The sequence below is a fragment of the Fringilla coelebs genome, assembly GCF_963513975.1.
Source record: "Fringilla coelebs genome assembly, chromosome: 6".
NCBI classification, from domain to species: Eukaryota; Metazoa; Chordata; class Aves; order Passeriformes; family Fringillidae; genus Fringilla; species Fringilla coelebs.
Window position 1 is genome coordinate 55,281,446 of NC_140034.1, and position 19,765 is coordinate 55,301,210.

The 19,765-nt window shown below is 39.3% G+C and overlaps 1 protein-coding gene across 6 annotated transcripts in view; it reads left to right on the plus strand.

Moving 5' to 3' along the window:
* GALNT18 (polypeptide N-acetylgalactosaminyltransferase 18) overlaps positions 1 to 19,765 on the plus strand; it is a 223,764-nt gene that overhangs the window by 54,216 nt on the left and 149,783 nt on the right. The window contains exon 1 of one of the 6 annotated variants that reach the window (XM_084207125.1): positions 5,258 to 5,334. The exons of the other annotated variants lie outside the window; for them this stretch is intronic. Within the exon in view, the coding sequence (XP_084063251.1) occupies positions 5,307 to 5,334 (28 nt within the window). The 5' untranslated portion in view covers positions 5,258 to 5,306. Of the gene's footprint in view, positions 1 to 5,257; positions 5,335 to 19,765 lie in introns of those variants that run through there. 6 annotated transcript variants of the gene reach the window in all.

Here is a 19,765-nt window from a genome sequence, read left to right on the forward strand (position 1 = left end):
TTTTGTCAAATGTTTTTGTTTGCTGTGTTGATGTCCCAGGTTACAAAGGGGTTAGACACTGTGACTAGCAATGTCTCATCAAGTCAGAGACTTGAAGTCTTTTTTTTAATTAAAAAAAAAAAAAAATCCACACAAAAACAGCCAGTTGAAAGCTGGTCTTTCTGTCCTATGCCTGTGTTTAATGAGTGAGGAGTAATTGTATGTTCATTAGATAGAAACATAGAAAGCTGCAAAGGTTTTAACCTTAGAGTGAGTAAATTCAGATTGAAGACTAAATTTTAATGATCAAAGTGAATGACAGAAGTGGTGGGGTTTTTTAAATTCAAATTTAGTCCTTAATGCTTTCTGTTCTAAAGTGGAGACTGACATAGTTGAGTCATTGAGCTTGATGCAGAATTTACAAACCTAATCTAGATCAAATTTTGGAAATACTTGTGTGAACTGTGAGTTACTGGCCTAAAACTGGGTGAGATTAGAGAGCTCCTGTGTGGGAGGTGCAATGTCAGGAGCAGTGGGGCTTCCTGCCCTTAGCCTGTAGATACAAAGAACTCCTGAAAAATTCCTTTGGGTGTGAAATTGAAGTATAATGTATTGCAGGTATGGGGGGTCAGTGTAAGGTCATCAGGTATATTGTACCAAGTAAGTTAAATGTTGGAATAATATGATAAATTAAATTTACTGCTTTGTTGTCCTTCCATGAATTTGAATGAGTAAATTCATTTGTGGTGAATTTAATGTCTGGCTAGCCATTAGGATGGCTCCAGTGCAATTACTTTCATACATCGTAATAGTCTTGAAAAGTAAATAGTTTAAAAAAGCAAAAACCTTGAAGGAAATTACAGAAGGCATAATGGCTTTTTGAGAGGCATGCCTTTGCATCCATATATACTTTTTTTTTAATGCAACAAAATTAAATTGGTCTGTTAGTTATTTCTGTAATTTTTTTTTTTGTCTCCTGCACTCCAGAAAATCATTAGTGAGTGTTTTTTTTAGTCAGAGCAGTGGGTGTCTTGATGGTCAGAATGTTTGTTAGAGGGGAGGAGGGTGTCCTCAAAGACTTTTTTATTCTCCTCTTCTTTTTTAATATAATAAGAATTTCAAAAAAAGGAAAAAAAATAAGGTTAAACAAAAGTCATTCTCTGCTTGTAGTTGCTATGGCTGAAGGGTCCCCACTTTTGTCATTTCTGGAGGCATCAGAATTGTTGTTGGCTTTGTCCCCGCTGCAGGCAGTGACAAGGGGTAAAAAGGTTTCACATCCTGTTTCATAGAATCGGCTGCAGTGAGCTGCAGCTGCAAAAGATGCACCTCAGATCAGTGCCTGAGATCTCCACAAGCTTTTTTTTCTGTGTGTCCTCCCTTTTCCTTTGTGCAGTATGATTTATGTCTCATTCTCTTAACCACCTTGTGTTTTCCCTTTGTTCTTCTGTGATTCTTTTGCTCTTCCCACATTCTCTGCTCTCCCTTGGCTTTTCTGGCACACTGATCTTACTTGCTGAGGTGGAATCATGAGTTTCTTCTCTTTGGGAGAAGATTATCCAGACAACTGACATGGGAAGTGTGGAAAACACCAATCTCTTGTTTTTAAAATTTTAAATGTTTAATAGTAATAAAATGGTTATAAAAATAGCAATATAATTTGAGTAATAAAAATTTGGACAGTTTGGATTGGGACAACACGAAACAATAAACACACATAGTTATGGACAGTCCAAGTACCTCTTTCTGGGCAAAATAAGCGCAAAAAAGGACCCAAGTAAACAGAGGATTAACCCTTAAAAGCAACAGCCTGTTGCATGTTCATACACCTCATCCATGATGCATCAATTCCATTCAAACACAGGATTCTGTCTGCTCAGTCTCAGCTTCTTCCTCTGAATCTTCAGGGCTGAGCAAGGCAGGAAGAACTCAATAATGGGGCAGTAAATTCTCTTTCTCTGAAAGATTGAGGTGTCCTGTGGCTGCTATCTCTCTGCGAGTCCTCTCTTTAAAAAAAAAAAAGTATCTAACATAGCATAGTTTCTATTTTAACATTATGTTATAACCTAAAATTATATTTAACATACTACTTAAGAAAATTAATACAGCGTAACTTTCAAACATAACACATATAAAATTCATTTTCATATTTGCGAAAAGCCAATCATAAAATACGCATTTTTCACATGAAGTGTCTCTGGAAGGTGGGGTGCCCAGAGCATTCACCAGCTATGGTGCTCAAAAGTTAGCCTGTCACCACTCCAGCTGACACTGAAAACCTTGTTTGATCCTGGATCCCAACTACTCTGAGCCAGGTGTGTCTGGGTGCTGCTTCTGCACTTACCTGTCAGTCTCAAACAGCTCCTGATGCCCAGAGTCACAGCTGTCCTCACATCTTCACACAGCTACTGCTTAATCCACCACGCTGAGAGGGGCAATGGGGGAAGGCAAATCAATTAGAGTTGTTTAAGTGTCTCTAAGAAAACAGACATGTTGCTCTTACAGGACTTTTGGGATACAGTTTTTAAGGTTTGACTATTCCCAGCTGTGATATAAGATACTTCAGGGGATTGGTTGATGTGGATAGCAACACACCATACGCTGTGCTCTCGAAATGGCTGATTATGGGGCATAAGGCCAAAAAGAGCTGTACATTCTGATCTTTTCCCCAGGCTTTACTTTCTTGTGACCTTCTCATGACCTGCATCTTACCTTGCTCTGTGTGCCATTAGCACATGCTTTATATTCCTTGTAACAGCAAATTCAGCTTGCTGTGGGGAGCCTTGGATATTATAATAGCAAACTGGAGTGGGTAATGGCCTGCAGAAATTAGTGTAGAGAATTGGCCTCACTCCACAAATCACCCACCCATTTATGTGCTGGCTCTTGTAAAATTTATGTGAAGGTGCTGTATGAATGTATTTGAGCATTTTTATGTCTATGCATCTCCCTGTAATCCATTCTTCAGTCCACATGGGAAAGAAGCCTTCAAACTTTGAGGTGAAATCCAAGGAAAGAGTCAGTGTATTAATTAGTTTGTTGGAGTGTAAGGATTGTTAAAAACCTGTCTGATTATTTCAAACTTGTAATTTGAAGACATTTCCACTCACTGTGAAGCTGGAGAACTGAACGTGGGAAGATGTTTGTAAATCTACAGTTGAACTAATGTGCCTTGTGAGACACCAGCTTCCTGTGAGAGGCACAGGGACACTCACATGCTCACCCAGCTTTATGTGCGCTAAAGCTCTTCAGCAAAATCTGAATTTCTAGACCTGTTGCGTTTTTCAGAACAATACCTGGCTTTCAGTGGGGCTTCTTGCTTGAGCCACTGGTATTGGGAAACAAAATGAGAGCAATTTTCTTTAGCACCTTGATGTACTTTTTTTGGTTCATGATTGTGTTTGTTAGATTACATTATGATTCCTCTAAGCTGTGACCTGTTAATTTCTTGAAAAGGCTGCTAGAAAGTATTCAGCATTTCACTTATGTGAGGCACATAATATCACACTTAGGAAGAATACATGCACTAGAGTTTAACTTTGGAGAAAGTGTGTTATTCCCAGAGTTCTGAGGGTAATTAATCTCTGAATGAGTCAATTTATCAAGTTGAAATATTTTTAACTTCATAATGGAGATGTTTTAGCATCCAGAATCCCCAAGGCATGCCAACAAGAATGCCTTTTCAAGATTTTGGCCAAGTAAATGTTTAAAACTATTGTGACTTTGGTGAAATGGTATTTTTTTTTCTTGCCTCTGCCAATGCAAAAGATGGAACAATTCTATTTTCTTAGATGCACACAAGTTATATCTCTATTATGCTTTTCATACTGAACAAACTGACAGTATTTCCTTGAATAACTGCAGTGTATCCATGTAATGAGTTGGATGATTGAAAATATTAAAACAAAAAAATCATAAAATGGGCAGTCTGTTTTTCCTCATGTTGGTAGGTCACAATATTATAAAAGGTCATTAACTCTCACTGCAGCCAGTTTTCAGATGGCAGTTAGAGTTGTGTACAGACATCACATTTGAAGTTCTAGTTACTCTTACAAAGGACAACTTCTGTTCTTTTCCATGCAAGAAATAGATTTTATGTAAACAAATAAAAATCTATATTCATAAAGCCTGTGAACCTCTTAATGGGGTGTTTGCTGTCCAGTCAGGAGACACATTTAAAACCACACTACTTAAAAAGTTAGGACAGTCTTTTTTCCTGAGAAACAAAGCAAATGCTTAATTATTTGGTGTGCTGATAATACAGAGATGTGGTGCAATTTTTGGAAGAGAAGATGCATTTCTTGAGTGTTTTTAACTCCAACAAAATAGTGGAATAATTGATTTGTGATTTGTGCTGCGGAGAAGGAATTCTGTGATCTGTTTGAAAGTAATAAAGTATTTTGAGATTGAAAACCCACAGGAAGACATGTTTAGGCAATAGAAATAAATAGTGAGAGATGCAGGACTGTTTCCATTGCAATACATGGAATCTTTCCATAGCTGCCTTTTTTTTTTTTTTTTTTTTACTGTAGAAGGTGCAGCAAACAACCTCTGGAAAGCTCTTGTTTTTTTTTTTTTCCCCCTCTTGTGATTTGCTGGTCTGAGTTTTGGTTGGCTTAATGCATGTGCTGAGGATGTGTGGCTGGACTTGCCTGTGGACCTGTCCCTGGCCTCTCACAATGACTGAGTTCCTTTGAAAAACACTGTAAGGCAATCAGAACCCTCTGGAAAAGGTGGCTATACCCCCAGTTATCATTAATGCCTCAGCAGCTTTTTTCTTCCCTCCAAACTCTTGTATCTGCAGGCTTCTTCAGCTGAGCACAAACTTAGAGTTTAGTGGTTCTATAGTACAGCTATCCTCTTGGTGGACGGAATAAAAGCCTACTGGCTTCAAGGCTAATATTCTTTGGAAATAATGCACTGTCTTCAGCCTTCATCTAGGACAAGATGTCCCTTAAGCAAGGTTGGGTTTTTCTTTCTTTCCTTGTGTTTTGCTTATTTTCATTTTGAAACGCTGATATTTGCATTGTAGTTTTACCCTTGTTAAATAATACTTAATTACCATGAAAAGAGCAGACCTAATAATTTCTGAAATTATACTGATACAGCCTTGCTTCTCTTACATACTGACATATATTTTGTGGTGTGAAATAAAAGCTTGCATTGCTTTCTCTTATACTGGTAAATTGCTTTTAGCCTGTTCATTTGTAGCTGTATTTTAATGATTTTATCCAGGTGTAGGCCTAGTGCCTGACAACATCATTGTTGTTTTACAGGCAAAAGAATGTGGAAATTCCGCATGTGTCACTGGGGGAGTCTCCTCTGTGCAAATGGGCTGCCTGGATTCCTATAAGATGGGTAGGATAGCATTGCAGATGTACCAGCTGAGTGATTTTAGGGTGCTGCGCAGGAGGTGCTCTGTGAGCTGTTGGAAAAATGAAAGACAGGTTGTGTAAGTCTTCTCAGCCCAGGGTCAGCCACCACTTGGTGGATTCACCAGGAATGTGTGACAGAGGCAATCAGGCAGTGCAGTCCCCAGCACTGCTGTGTTTCCACATCTCAGGGCTCTGTTTTCATTGCTGATGCAGTGGCTCCCATTAGCAGAGGCAATAATTCATTGAGTGCAGGAGGGACTTACAGTGCAGCTGTGCTACTCTGATGGTGCCATCTGCCATCCATGGGTGGGAGCCAGCTTCCTGCGGGCGTCACATCCCAAGAGAAACTTTCCTTAGGACACCCAGACACCCGTGCACGGGGCGTGCATGCCCCAAAAACGTGAGAGTTGCCCCAAAAGAACCTGGGGGGCTTAGCTGAGATCTGCATCTTCACACTGTGGTGCTAGGATCTGAAATAATTATGTCTAATTGAGGTGGAATCATCAGAAGCAACTCTGTTGGCCAATTTTCATTTTCTCTCCTTTTAGATGAACTGCCTAATTCAGCTTCGAAAGGTGCAGCCAGCCATGTCTGTCAGGGCACAGCTAGAAGAGTGAAATTACAAATTGCCATCTAAAGAGATCACCCTCTTAATTGGAGGAGGCCTTAATTCACATATCCATGAGTGCATTTTTGCATTATTGCTTAATGAAAAAGCTACTGGAGCCAAATATTTTGGTGGCTGTACCTGTGTCCTAGATCTCTGCTGGAGTTTGCTGGGTTGCCTGTGAGGCTCTCCAGCTCTGTTAAATGGAGGCACTGCCAGGGCCTTGTGTCCCAGGAACTCAGGAGTGTGGGAATCCATAAAAGCAGAGGGTTTTGGGAAAGCTGCAAAAGGCAGGCCTCAAAGATAGCAGAACTGTGATTAGAGCTAAGCAGTAGCCATGAGATTGGTCAGCAGAAAAATTATGTAAGAAATAGAAAAGTAAGGACAAATAGAACAATGGTCTGTGTATTAACGCCTGTCTAGAATAACTCCCTAAGCTGCAGAAAAGTATATCTAGTGAGATATTAGGAAATTCTAAGCTTAATAATGGGGCTTTGTGCATAGTGCTTTAAGGCTTAAAAGCATGTATTGTATTTGAAATAAGCAAGCACTGTTTTAACCAAAGGTACGTGTGCTTATAATTGTGGAAAATGCCAATTGCTTGTTTTTAAAATTTTAAAAGTTTAATAATAATAAAATGGTTATAAAAATAGTAAAACAATTAGAGTAATAAGAATTTGGACAATTTGAATTAGGACAATATGAGACAATAAAAACAAAGAGTTATGGACAGTCTGGGCAAAATAAGCCTGAAAAAGGACCCACGTTAACAGAGGATTAAACCTTAAAAGCAACAGCCTGTTGCATATTCATACACCTGATCCATGATGCATCAATTCCATTCACACACAGGATTCTGTCTGGGCAGTGTCAGCTTCTTCCTCTGAATCCTGACGGTGTCTTCAGGGCTGAGCGAGGCAGGGAGAAGTTCGTTTCTTCTGATAATGGAGCAATAATTTCTTTTTCTCTGAAAGATTTGGGTGTCCTGTGGCTGCTATCTCGCTGTGAGTCCTTTCTTTAAAAAAGTATCCTACATAGCATAGTTTCTATTTTAACATTATGTTATAACCTAAAACCATATTTACCACTACTTAAGAGAATTAATACAGCATTACTTTCTAACACAACACATATAAAATTCATTTTAATATTTGTGAAAAGCCAATCATAAAATATGCATTTTTCACATAGTGGTTGAATGGAACTACTGTCAGTATTCTTTTGCTTTTTGTGATTGCTCAAAAAACTTATAAAGTAAGCTGTAACATTAAGTTCTTTGTCTGCTGCCTGGGACGTGAGCTGCTGGCGTCTTCCCATTGTCATAACCATACAATGAGACTGATGCTGGAAAATAAAAGACCTCAAGGCGCGTTCATAGCAGTCCCATCCTGTTGGTGATTTGTACACGGCCCCTGGCAGCGATAAGGAACTCACCGTGTGCAGGGCAGGCCGAGCTGCAGAGGAATCTGCCTCTTGCTGGCCCAGTGGAAGCTGATGCAGTGAAAGCATCTGCTTGGTTCAGCCACTTGGTTTATGCTGCGTGTGCACCGGGGAGTGAAAATCTCACTGGAACCAGAGGGCAGTGTGGACCAGAATCACCCATCCCCCAGCACAGAGGGAAGCTGGGGGTTGTAACCTGCTGACTTAGCAGCAGAATAGGGGATTGTGTTCCAGAGGGTAGATCTCAGAGACCTCTGAGCTGTACAAATTGAGGGAGATGATTAGACATAATCTAATGTACAAAACAAGTGAAAACTTGGCTGGTCTAATAAATGGGAAAATAATGGGAAAATAAGTTTTGCCCATGTTTGTGGTTCAGAGGAAGCTAATGAATGTTTTTAATAAAACTGTGCCAAGTACTACTTTAATTTATTCCTTATTTAAAAAGAAAATAGATTATTTTAAGAAAGTTATATCTCCTTTTCCACACTTAGGGTACTGAGAGTTTTCCTCGTAATTTGGCAATGCTTTCCTGGCTTTTTCTGTCAGCCAATATTTGCTGAGTAGGATTGAACTAGGTATGAAAGTTTTCTCTGAAAAGAGCTGATTGATGAGTTTGCTCAAGGTTTAGTTTATTTTTGTTTTTGTTAGTTTGTTTTTGTTTGTTTGTTTTTTTAATGCATTTTAGCCTTTTAGCAATAACGTTGCCCACTTTGCTCTAATTTTGGACGTAGTGTGCAGAGTTTTCCCAGTGGAATGAGAGTCTGTGGAGAGAAATCAGCACAGGGAGTAGTGACAATTTAACTGGAGGCCAGTTAGGTACATTTCAGAGGAGCACTGGTTTTCTTCCTAAGAGTGTCTTTGCTGTGGCTGGAGCTCTTCTGAGCATGGAAACTCCTTCGGACTTTTTTTATAATATTGAATAACAATCTTGACCCTTTTGTGAGAGCTGTATCAGTTTATAGTGACAATTAAAGTCATTAACAAATGGCAGCTATTTGCCATCTGTCCCTTATATCAGAATCCATATGCAACTTAGTGTTGGTTGAGTGGATTAACTTTCTCTTAATACTTTTGCAGTAGCAAGCAACTCTCTGTTCCAGTTTAGTTTCGTGATTCTTTTTTCTCCAGATGGGGTTCTTCTGTGAGAGAAAAAAAGGGAATAAAAAAAAAAAAGCCCTAAAAAAAAAAGGTAGACACTGAGCATGTGAGCTGTATTGATGACTTCTGTGGGACTGTTCATTTTCCAAAGCAAAGGGCTGTGCTTGTCCCAGAGGGTGAGGAAGGGGACAAATGAGACTCCTGCTTCCAGTCAGTTGCAGAGCCTTGCTGTCCTGTTTGACAGTAAGACACAAATTCCCACAAAATTTGTGTGGGATAGGGACTACTGAGGTTGCTTGCCACCGAGTGATTCCAGAATGGCAATTCAGCTGCTATGGAACAGCTGTTGGGAATCTGGAAACAGCTCAGAGGCGTCAGACCTCTGATTTCCATAGAAAGTTTTGATTCCCTTAGTTCAGTGAGTTGCAAAGCTGTTTTGGATGGCCTCTCTCTTGGGTGTCACCTGCCAGGCTGCTCTTCCTGGAGCTCTGTACTCCCTCCAGAAGTGATTAGGTACTGCCACCTCCGTAGTGGGATTCCAGTGGCTTGTTGTAGGGGTGCTGGGGTAGGATGGTGGGGACGGATGGAGATGAGAGATCTCTGAGGGCAGGTTGTGGAATTTGGGGTTCATTGCAAAGGGCCTGGGTGCAGGGCCCTGCTGGGAGCTGCCAGCCACAGCTCAGAGCAGGGCCCAAGAGAAGTAAAGAGAGTGGGAAAGAGGATGAGAGAGAGAGAGGATAAGAGCCTAAGAGAGGTAAGAGAGTGAGGTTCCTGTTCCAATACAATAAATCCTCTTCTGTGTTGAATATTCTAATTCTCACTAACCAATCTAGCACAAGGTACAAATCCTATAGCATTTACATACAGCCTATAAGAATCATTACATTACCACACTGTGCTACATTTTAAACCCTAAAAACTCCTCTTTGGGCCCCTTCTGCCAAGCCAGTAGGGTCTGCTCTGATCCTTGGAGCTGTCTGCGAACAGAGGGTGTTTAATGAGAAGGGAATTACCTTCACCCAGCCACGCCATTGTTTTCCAGTTATTCAGTAACTAAGGTATCTCAAAGCTTGCTTTTATTTCAATCTCACAGTTTCCATATTCTCAAAATCTTTTGCCAGGCAATCATATTTATAAGGCTTTCCTGTTTCATCTTCCCCAACAGTTTGGGATTAAGGAAAGAAGTGCAGCTGAATCCCTGCCAGAAATCCTGATACACAACGTTCTGGGGTATCTGGGAGGTGGGCACAGCTGGCTTTGAAGTTGTGGCTGAGGCCTCACCTCAGTGATCTTTCCAAAAGGAGCCCAGTCCCACCCAGGGACCCTCTTGAAACAAGAGCAGCAGCCCAGCTTAGAGCAGAGCTCAGTGTCGCTGACTGTGACTATGTGGGGATTTCAGCAAGTAGAAATGCATCTAAGAAGCAGTTATGATAATAGATAGAGTTCTGTTTAAACAGAGGGGAGATAATTAAGGTGGGGCTGTATTTATGCACATGGGGATATCAGAAAGCAATGTTTTATTCACTCTTCAAGGGCTCCAGCCTGCACTGCTGGTGTTAGCTGTTCTTCACTTGCCCAAACCTGGGGGTCTGTGAGTAGCATCAACTAAAATAGAATTGCTGTGCTGGCTAAGTTTTAGAATAGATTTCTGTAAGAAATAGGAAGGAACAAAAATTCTGCTTAAAAAAAAAAAAACACCCTAAACTTGCTTAGTTGCAAGGGATAAAGTAGTGTTTTTCATGCAAAAAATATTGTGGTATGTCAGCATGTTGGCACTGATGGTGAAGAAGCTGTTTTAAATATACATCCCAGAAATAGGAAATATGCTGTGACATATCAGTCTGGGAGCCTATCTTAAATGGAGGAAAAAGGACACAAAATGATACCATGTAGTTGGAATTCTGGACTTTATTGAGAAGTAAATAAAAAGTGATCGTGAACTCTCTCTGTAGGCAGCTGTTAAGCAAGTAAGTTTTTAAATATTTCTAAAAAGTTTTTGACTAGAAAAGCAGCATTTTAATAAGAGATAATAAGAGTTTCAACGTTAACCTTTATGCATGAATAAATATATAGATATATTTTAATGGCATTTCTGGGGTTGATGCTGTAATAGCTGCCTTCATTAATGATCTTTCAAAGCTGAGTGAAGGCACTATTACAGAGATTAAATCGGTCTCTAAGAGCACAAAGGTAATACATTGGTGGTGGATTTGGAAGGCTTTTTTGGAGAGAGAGCACCAAACAGTGCAAGTTCTTGGAGATGGTTGTAGATGATTTCCACTGCGTCTGACTGCTTTCCAAGCAAGCTTAAATGTCTTGTCAGAATCAACCTTGCTGGAAGCAGGAGACTGAAAGTTAGGGGAGGAATCAATTCTGTAATATTTGTTCCTGAGAATGAAAATAGAAACAGAGAAAGTGGCCCTATCTCCTGTGAAAACCTTTTGTTGTCCAAAGTGAAAGCTGCGAACATTTTGAGGTTTTTTCCTCCTTTCTTTGTTTTTTTTTTTGTTCCGGGTGCCATTCTCTCTTTTCCCCAGAAGCACTCTGAGACTCTGAAATATGAATCATGCTATTTGTCCATAATAGCTGTGATGGCACTAGCAGCATCAAGCTGTTAAACAGGGACAGAGAGGCCCTTTTCTCCTTGGCGCTTAGCTCTTGTGTTTAATTCTGATTAAGAGCACAGACCAGAGTAGTGTCCAACACAACATAAATGCACGCGCATTAATTTAGTCAGGGAGCAGGCTTCTTGGGAAATCAAATTAATTGCCCACTAGATATTAACAAAGTAATTTAGCACTTCTGTATGGCTGAGATTTATCAATGGGATGTAACTCATAAACTGCACATTCCTGCCTTTTCAACAGCACATTCTCCAGGCTGTGTTTGAGAAATGTTAAGAGGAGTTAAATTAGAAAGTATGATAACACCGGTCACTATTCAAACTATTTTAAAGTTTTAATTGTAATGAATAAAAGCAAAGTCAATATTTCATTTTTGTGAGAATAGATACTCCATTACTCTTGTTTCAGATGGTGTAGAAATACTTTGCTGCTTAATAGGAAGTGCAAAACTGTTGGAATATTTATGTTATGGTTCAAATCTCCTGCCTTATGAGGGAGTGGAACCTGGGCAAATTTCCTGAGCAACTTCAAGAGGGGCATTAAGCTTTATTGAAAGAAATAATGTTTGCAAACATTGAAATTGTGTAATTCCCTGGGAGTGGTTGTCTGCAAGTTGTGTTGTTCTCTTTCATGTAAAAACTGCCCTTGAAATACAACAATTGCACATTTTGATCTTTTCGCAGTGTTTTGGCTAATACTGTCAATACTCTTGGGGTCCAAAGCAAGGAAATGCAGCATGAGATGCTGCAGTATGAACAGGATTGCCAGGCCTGCTGTTTGCAGCGGGTTTGGGATAGATTTGTTTTTCTTTTCTGAAAGTTATTTCAAGCTCTATAATTTGTGCTGACTTCCATTCCTGGTGGCTCTCCTTAAGCCAGTGTTTGGGAAAGGATTCTACCTGGCTGATGCATCCAAGAATAAATAAAAATAAAAATGTGTTTTACCTTCCCACTGCCCCCACCAGCTATGGTTTTAGTGGGAAGGTAATTGATAAAGTCAAGAGTAGCAGGAATGAAAATTATTTTGCAAGGAAAGACAGAAGTTCTCACAGTAGCATGTTCAGAGATGCAGGGTTTTTACAAGCAGGGCTGTAAAATTGGTATGAACAAATACACTGATTTTTTTCCTCCATCATAGCAACACACATTCTCAGTAAATACCAGGAAGGAGAGCATTACCAGACAAAACTACCAAGCTGAAGTTCACCTTGGGGATTTACTTATGTTGTGCCTTAATTATGGAGAGATTTTCAGTTTTGAAGTTGATTTTCAATTCTCACTAGATGCATTTCTATAGATGGAATAATCCTTCCTTCATGAAATAGAATTATTAAAAAATATGTTAATAATGCAAATTGAAGAATCTTGACATGCAAATGTTCCTAATAAAAAGAAATTTGTGCAGAGTTTAGTTTGCAAAGAATTCAGCATCAGAGTTTAGTATTGCTCTGGAGTGCAGTTATCTGAAAGTAAAATGTATGAAAACAATCAAATACAAATATGATGTTTTAGGCTTTTGGGAGAGTTTTTGTGAAGTCAGGCAACTTAAGTGGAAATATTTTAATTATTTTTTTGCAAAACCACTCATTAAAACTTGTAAGTGCTTAACTAAACAAAGCCTTAATTGAAAGCTGCAGAAGTGACCCATGGCTGCATTACAATTTTCTTCTTTATGCATCATTTTCTTTGCCATTTAGTTGGATACCAACCACTACTCTGACCTATCAGTTCAGACACAAAATGTTCACCCTGGTTTCTTTGTGCTCTCTAAAAAGAGTTGAAATAGGCTTAGATTGAAAAAGATAGGAACTTTCTTGGTTGGGTTTTTTTCCTAGAGCAACATCAGTGTCCTGAACAAGTGGCCACAGGACAGTTCCATGGATGCAAAAGGATATATTCCATGTGTACTCTTTGTATCCTTCAGTCTGATTTATTATTAAAACATCTCTTTATGAAAGGTGAAAAGTATTTTAATGCCTCTGGCAACAGCTTTGTTAAATCCAGATGTCTGTAGTAAAATGGATGATACAAAATCCTTAACTGGCATAGATAAAGATAGTAATCTAATCAACTGGTTTTGTTTTTAATTCATTTCAACTAGTGTCTCTTAACTACTATCACATAGATTATTGTATATAGGATAAATATTTCTCAAAAAAAAAGTTAATGACATATTTTTGACGAATTTTTGAAGGGCTGCTCACTTTGTGAATTTATGTAGCAAGAGTCAGTTATAAACTCACTTTGAGTAAATACATTTAAAACCTTTTACTCCACAGTTACTTGCTACTCACTCAGAATGGGCTCTCACCACGCTCTGTGTAGTTTTCCAGGATTAGGTTCTGCTCTATGCCAGGTAAGGCTCTGCATTCACAGCAGTGGAGCAGTCAAAGAGAAGGGTTTTCCCCAGAAATCCAGGCCTCTGAGAACACTGAGGGGAGCTGCCCTTCTCTCTCATTATGCTTGTGGAGAAATGTTACCTAGGAATATAAGAAGCTGTTGACTCATCCAGTTTATTGAATGCATTCTTGGGGCTTTCCAGGCCTTTATGCCTTCCTTTGAATGATGGATATTATCTTATAATTGTCTTGCTGCCCACATGGCAACACCAGGGCAAAGCTGATTTTAGCAGTTCCAAAAGGAATACAAGTTCTTGTGTGCCTTAGAGGCAGTGAGACAAGCTTGCCTTGCGTTCACCTGAGTTACTTTGCTCTGTAATGGTTAAAATTAGGTCTGAAAAGTTTCTTTCTTTGAGATACTAGCAGGCAAGACAAGTCCTCATAACTCAGTAGAGGAAATTTTTCTGCTGTATCCTTACCCTGCTCTGCTTATCAAGATGTTTTCATAGATAGATTCAGATATAAGGTTATTTTAAAGGGAATTCACCCCTGAGTCTTGGCCCCAGGCTCCTATATTGCCTTTCTCAGGGCAATATAGGATTCATCTGTCCTTTGAAGTTGACAGTTCTATCAGTTTACATCTTCTGTTTTAAAGTCCCTCTATGTTTTGAAGAGAAAAATTCATGATCATCTCTCACAGAAAAAAATGCCCAAACCTTTCTGGTTGTCTCTGGAGTGAGAGGTAAAGAATAAGTTTTGAAAAAAATATAATAATGGGAACCTAGGCTAGCAGGAAAGATTCCACTATATTATTTTGCTGGGAAGTGTGGAAAATCAAAGGTTTGAACCTGAACAGAATATGAATGAATTTCAGCCCTTTTAACCCCAGTGGTTCATCAGGTGTCTGTTCTCATCAATTAATACAATTCTCCATTGTCCTCAGAAATGGTCTGTACCATACAAAATTCTGGACTGTCAGCTGCACTGAGAAATTAATGCCAACCACAGTAAAGACTAGATCCAGCTCTCTTTCCAAATTGTGACTCTTAAAACAAATGTCATTTGGACTAAAAATAAACCCCAGCTGGAGTATGGGATCCAAGGAACTTGGATGCTAGAGAAAACTGAATATAGAAAAGCACTGTGTAGTTGAATTTCTTTCAGAGGAAGGTTGGTGAGTGCAGGGGAAAAAAAAAAAAAAGAAAGCTCAGAACAGTAATTTCATGTTCTGGGAGGAAGATGTGTGTAATAAAGTCCCTGGGCTATAAAGTGTTTGGCATGTGGAGTCCCATGAAAAAGCTGATAGTCATCTCTGTTAGCCTGAGAGAAAACAACCCTTAATGTATAAACCAAGCCTAAACTGGGAAATGAAGCATATTGCAGGAATATAAACTGGGTTTTATGACTGTTTTTAATGGCACTGAATGGAAAGCTATTTATACAACTCAAGCAGCACATTTGTGTGTGTGACTGCCCTTCCTTGAGGTTTTTTGGCTCTGTGAATTTCTTAGCTCATGGACGCAGGGAAGGTCCACTGACACACCACCTCTGAAAGGTGCTGCTCTTAGTTCAGCAATGGCCTTGGGATTTCCACAAGGAGATTTATTCATGGGAGTCTTCCAGTGAGCTCCTATTCAAGTAGGAGGTGTTTTCCCTCAGAAGACAAGAGGTGTCTCAAATTTGCATCCTTAAGAAGTTGTTACTAAACTTATCTTTGGAACCAGGGAATGTTGTGTGCAGCAAGGCACAGAAGCGAGTCGCTGCTGGCTCGTGCTGAATGCCAGCACACCAAAGCGACACAGAAATTCAGTAAGATGTACTTGCCTTGGAAATCTATCTTATTTATGCTGTCAGTGGCACTCCTTGTGAGGTGATGAGCTGTGCTGAGTGCCTCTGCCCTGCTCCTGTGGGAGCATTGATGAGCAGGAGCCCCGGGATGACTGTTCTGGCGTCACGTGGCCGCAGTCACTGCAGGCAGCTCACTCAGATTAATGTAATCTGTGTTACCTCAAACACCACAGCTCATACTGCAGATTAGTTCCTCACTCCCAGATTACAGCTGACCTCTTTTTCTGATGTGCCCTTACATTTTACCTTACAAAGAATGTAAGGCACAAACAAGTGTTGTGTTAATTACCCTCTTTAATTCATGTCATGCTTTCACCTTTTGGCAAAGGTTTACCAAGAAAGAGATCCAAAAGGATATCTTCTGTAAAACTGGAAAGTAGATCTGCTTGTTTTGCTTTGTTACTAAGGCTCCCATCAATAAATATCTCACTGTTATGAATAGTTAATCCTTTCCCTCTCACTAAAATCCAGAGTCACAGAAGTACTACTGCATTTAATTCAACGTGGTAACTAATTTCTTCAACATTCCATGCCAACAGCTCTCCCATTTCAGATAGTGATGGAAGCATGTGCATTTTTATTTAGCCTCTTTCAGGCCATTGCACAAAACTAGAAGGTTACTTTTCTGAATTAAGTCCTGCAAATACCTAGAAGTGATGTGTTTCTTTTCTGCATGACCAGCGTTACATGAGAAACAAAGGGGCTTTTGTTTCCCTGGCCAGACCTTCTCTTGATGAAAATATTGTTCTGGGACTTCAGTTGATTACCAAGCAGAAGCAGATCAAGTTTCTCTTGCCAATTTTCTTTTTACTCTCTTACTTTTTAAAAATGCCTAATCACACATATTTCATAGGGTCATTTTGCTGCACAGATTTTGGTTAATAAGTTACATTGCATAATTACCTGCTTCAGGAATTGTCACTGTGTTATATAAGGCACTTGTTGTGTAATGAGCACTGCACTGTATACTGCATAATTCATGGTATAACATGTGTATTATATCATGAATATAGAGCTACTCATAGGAAGGGTTTTCTGCTATGTTGTCCTGTCTCTGGCAGCACCCTGTACATGGAGGAAAGAAAAAAAAAAAAAGGTGTTGAAAAAAAAGCTTCTCTGAAATATTCTCCTGGTTTTCAGCAATTAGTACTTCAGGGAATTGCAGAGGTGGTTATCACTCCAGAGTGAAAATAAACCCTCAGTGATCCTGGAGTGTCTTCTGCTGCTGAATCCATGTCTACTGTGTGTCTAAAACAGCCTAGGAAATGAGCTCTAGGACATAGGTTGCAATGCCCTGGCAGTGATGCAGCTCACTGGGCAGGAAAATAGCAATAAACAGGTGAATCAGGGGCACCTGTTCCTTTCCTGAATGATCCCACAGGGCTCTGTTACTATGGCACACTCTCACCATGTGCTTTATATCACGTGGAGTAATTTGGTCAGCATCATCAAGAATCTTAAACTTGTGCAAATTAATTTTTTCAATTATAGAGGAAGAAGGAAAGTAAGTTTGGAAGTGTGCTCATCAAGTTTTGAGTGCAGTTTTGGAATCAAAATAAATAACCTTTCCAGTGAACTGGTCATAGTGCACCAAGTACTGGTAAGTGTATTTCATGTGGCAGGCATGCTATTCATTATTAGAGTCCCTTAGGATCTTCCTCACATGGATTTAGATGTTGGGCAGAAATATAGTTGTGTGAAAGTTTTGGAGTCTTCAGGCTACTGTAATAGATATCCCCATTTCCTTGCAGAAAAAAAACCCAAGGCAAGACTTTGTATGTTTTATTTAAAATTAGGCAGACTCCTTCAAATGGATTTCTGCAGTAATAAACAGAGGAAAATGTAAAATTTTAAGCTTTTAAATTGGTAATATCAATTATCTGCTGAGGTTATGAGAAAAGAAAATGAAGTAATAGTGTTTTAACTTCATTTTAGTTCTAGTGTTTTCCCTTCCTTTTCAGGTCACAGATACTTTTCTTATGCTTTTTAATATTTTATCTAGAAATATGTCAAAGAAAACCTATGAGTTTAATTCATGTTGTCAGGAGTTTACTCCAGTATTGTCTCTTTCTCAAGTGGTAGAGAAATCTCCCTTTTTGTTTAGACATTTAGGAAAGAGGAGGAAGAAAGAAAAAATATTCAAAATGGGAAAATTAAAAACACTAATGAAAGAAATATGTGATTATGCAGAGAAACAAAAGCTATAGAAAATAAATTAATTTGTGAAAGTATCTTTCTCTCCAGGTATAAATTTATAAATATCTACTTGATCACAGAAGCAGTGTTTTGAAAATCTGTTCCCCTTTTCTTGTTTTGTCAATACTTCAAGGTTAATTCATCCTAATGTAGTGGTACTTTTCATGCTGACTAAAAATGAGATTTTTTTTTTGTCTGAAAGGTTTTGAGAACACCTTACACTCTGATTTCTTGAGATTACAGATTCCTTTGAAGCAAAATAGTTAAATTTTAGAAGAACTGAATGCAGACATTTGATTCATTTGCGTGTTCACTCTAAGTATCGTCCCTTCTCCCATCTTTCTAGCTGGGATTTAAGGTACAACTGGTTCCATGGCAGAGTCTGTAAAAGTTTCTGCAATGACAGTGAAATTCCATTAGTTCTCTCCCAGCTGCTGTTCCCCAGGAATTTAATTTTGGCTCTGTGAGGGAATGTCCTCTCAGACTACAGGCAATGGGTTTGGTGTCTAACCCAGTGCAACTGGGATTTGCTTTGGCAAACCAGCAGAGGGGCTGACTTGCTGTGGTCAGAGCTGTGAGACTGAAATGTTGCCCTGCTGGTAGAAAGGCTGTGTGAGTTGTGGCTCTGAATAATGGCACTGGGGGCTGCATTAATTTATTTGGTCAGGCAACTGTGAAAATGCTGGCAGAAGATGACTCTGCATTCGGAAAGCACAAGAAGAGCTGTTGCTGTTGTATTAAGCTGCAAAGGCACCACCCAGGCTGCCTGAATAGAAATTCATTTTTCAAATGGAAGTAAAGCCTACATTGAATGGAATCTTAAGTTCAGGGTGCTGGTTCACAGCTGGGCTTGCAGAGTGCAACTCAGAATTTGCCTGAGGAGCTGAGCTTTGTAGGGCGTGACTGTGGTGACAAATCCTGCCTTGAAGTGTCAGCAGGGTGTCAGCTGGCAATTCAGAGCATCCAGAGGTGGCACCTGCTGGGTTTTTACCTGAAGAGAGCTCATGCATTCACACCTTGCATTGCTCTCAGGACTCAGCACCTCCTAAGAAATTTCCTGAAACTTTCAGTGGGATGTGGATCCAGTCATCCTCTATGATCCAACACTATGATGTTCAGACCAGGGACTTTTTAACCTCTACAAATTCTTAGTGTGAAAAATGCCAATCACTTGTTTTTAAAATTTTAAAAAGTTCAATGATAATAAAATGGTTATAAAAATAGCAATATATTTAGAGTAATCAAAATTTGGACAGTTCGGATTAGGACAATATGAGACAATAAAAACAAAGAGTCAGGGACAGTCCAGGTACCTCTTTCTGGGCAAAATAAGCCTGAAAAAGGACCCACGTTAACAGAGGATTAAACCTTAAAAGCAACAGCCTGTTGCATATTCATACACCTCATCCATGATGCATCAATTCCATTCAAACACAGGATTCTGTCTGGGCAGTGTCAGCTTCTTCCTCTGAATCCTGACGGTGTCTTCAGGGCTGAGTGAGGCAGGGAGAAGTTCATTTCTTCTGATAATGGAGCAATAAATTTTCTTTCTCTGAAAGATTGAGGTGTCCTGTGGCTGCTATCTCGCTGTGAGTCCTTTCTTTAAAAAAGTATCCTACATAGCATAGTTTCTATTTTAACATTATGTTATAACCTAAAACTATATTTAACACACTGCTTAAGAAAGTTAATACAGCGTAACTTTCAAACATAACACATATAAAATTCATTTTAATATTTGTGAAAAGCCAATCATAAAATATGCATTTTTCACACTTAGTAAGACAAAGGACTAAGGCAGTACATATCCAGTATAAATTGTAAACAGTCATCCATAGATATGCATTAGAGCTAGATTACAGACTAAGAATTAGGCTGTCATGGTGTGCTTAGAGGAATATTTGTGTACCTTTCAAGGAGAGCCTTGCTGCTTCTCCTGGGTAATTGGAAAGGTGGTGGTTTTTAACAGACTTCCTAAATTGATTTATGCTACTCATGAGCACCCTGTAGCAGCGTTTTCGGTGTTTCGGAAAGTAGGTAATAATTGCTGAATTAAGTAATTCTATCAAATCTGACCTGGAGGGATCAGGTTTTATGTGTTGCCTGAGAATTCTGCTTTGTGTCCTCAGAAAATTTGAGGTTAGAAGAAAAGCAGGCTCTGAGCAAGAGTTCTGTGAAACGACTGTGATTTGCCTTTTGTAACTATCTCATAAAGTTAGATAGTTCCCTCTCCTCAACCAATTAAACTTAATTTCTTTAT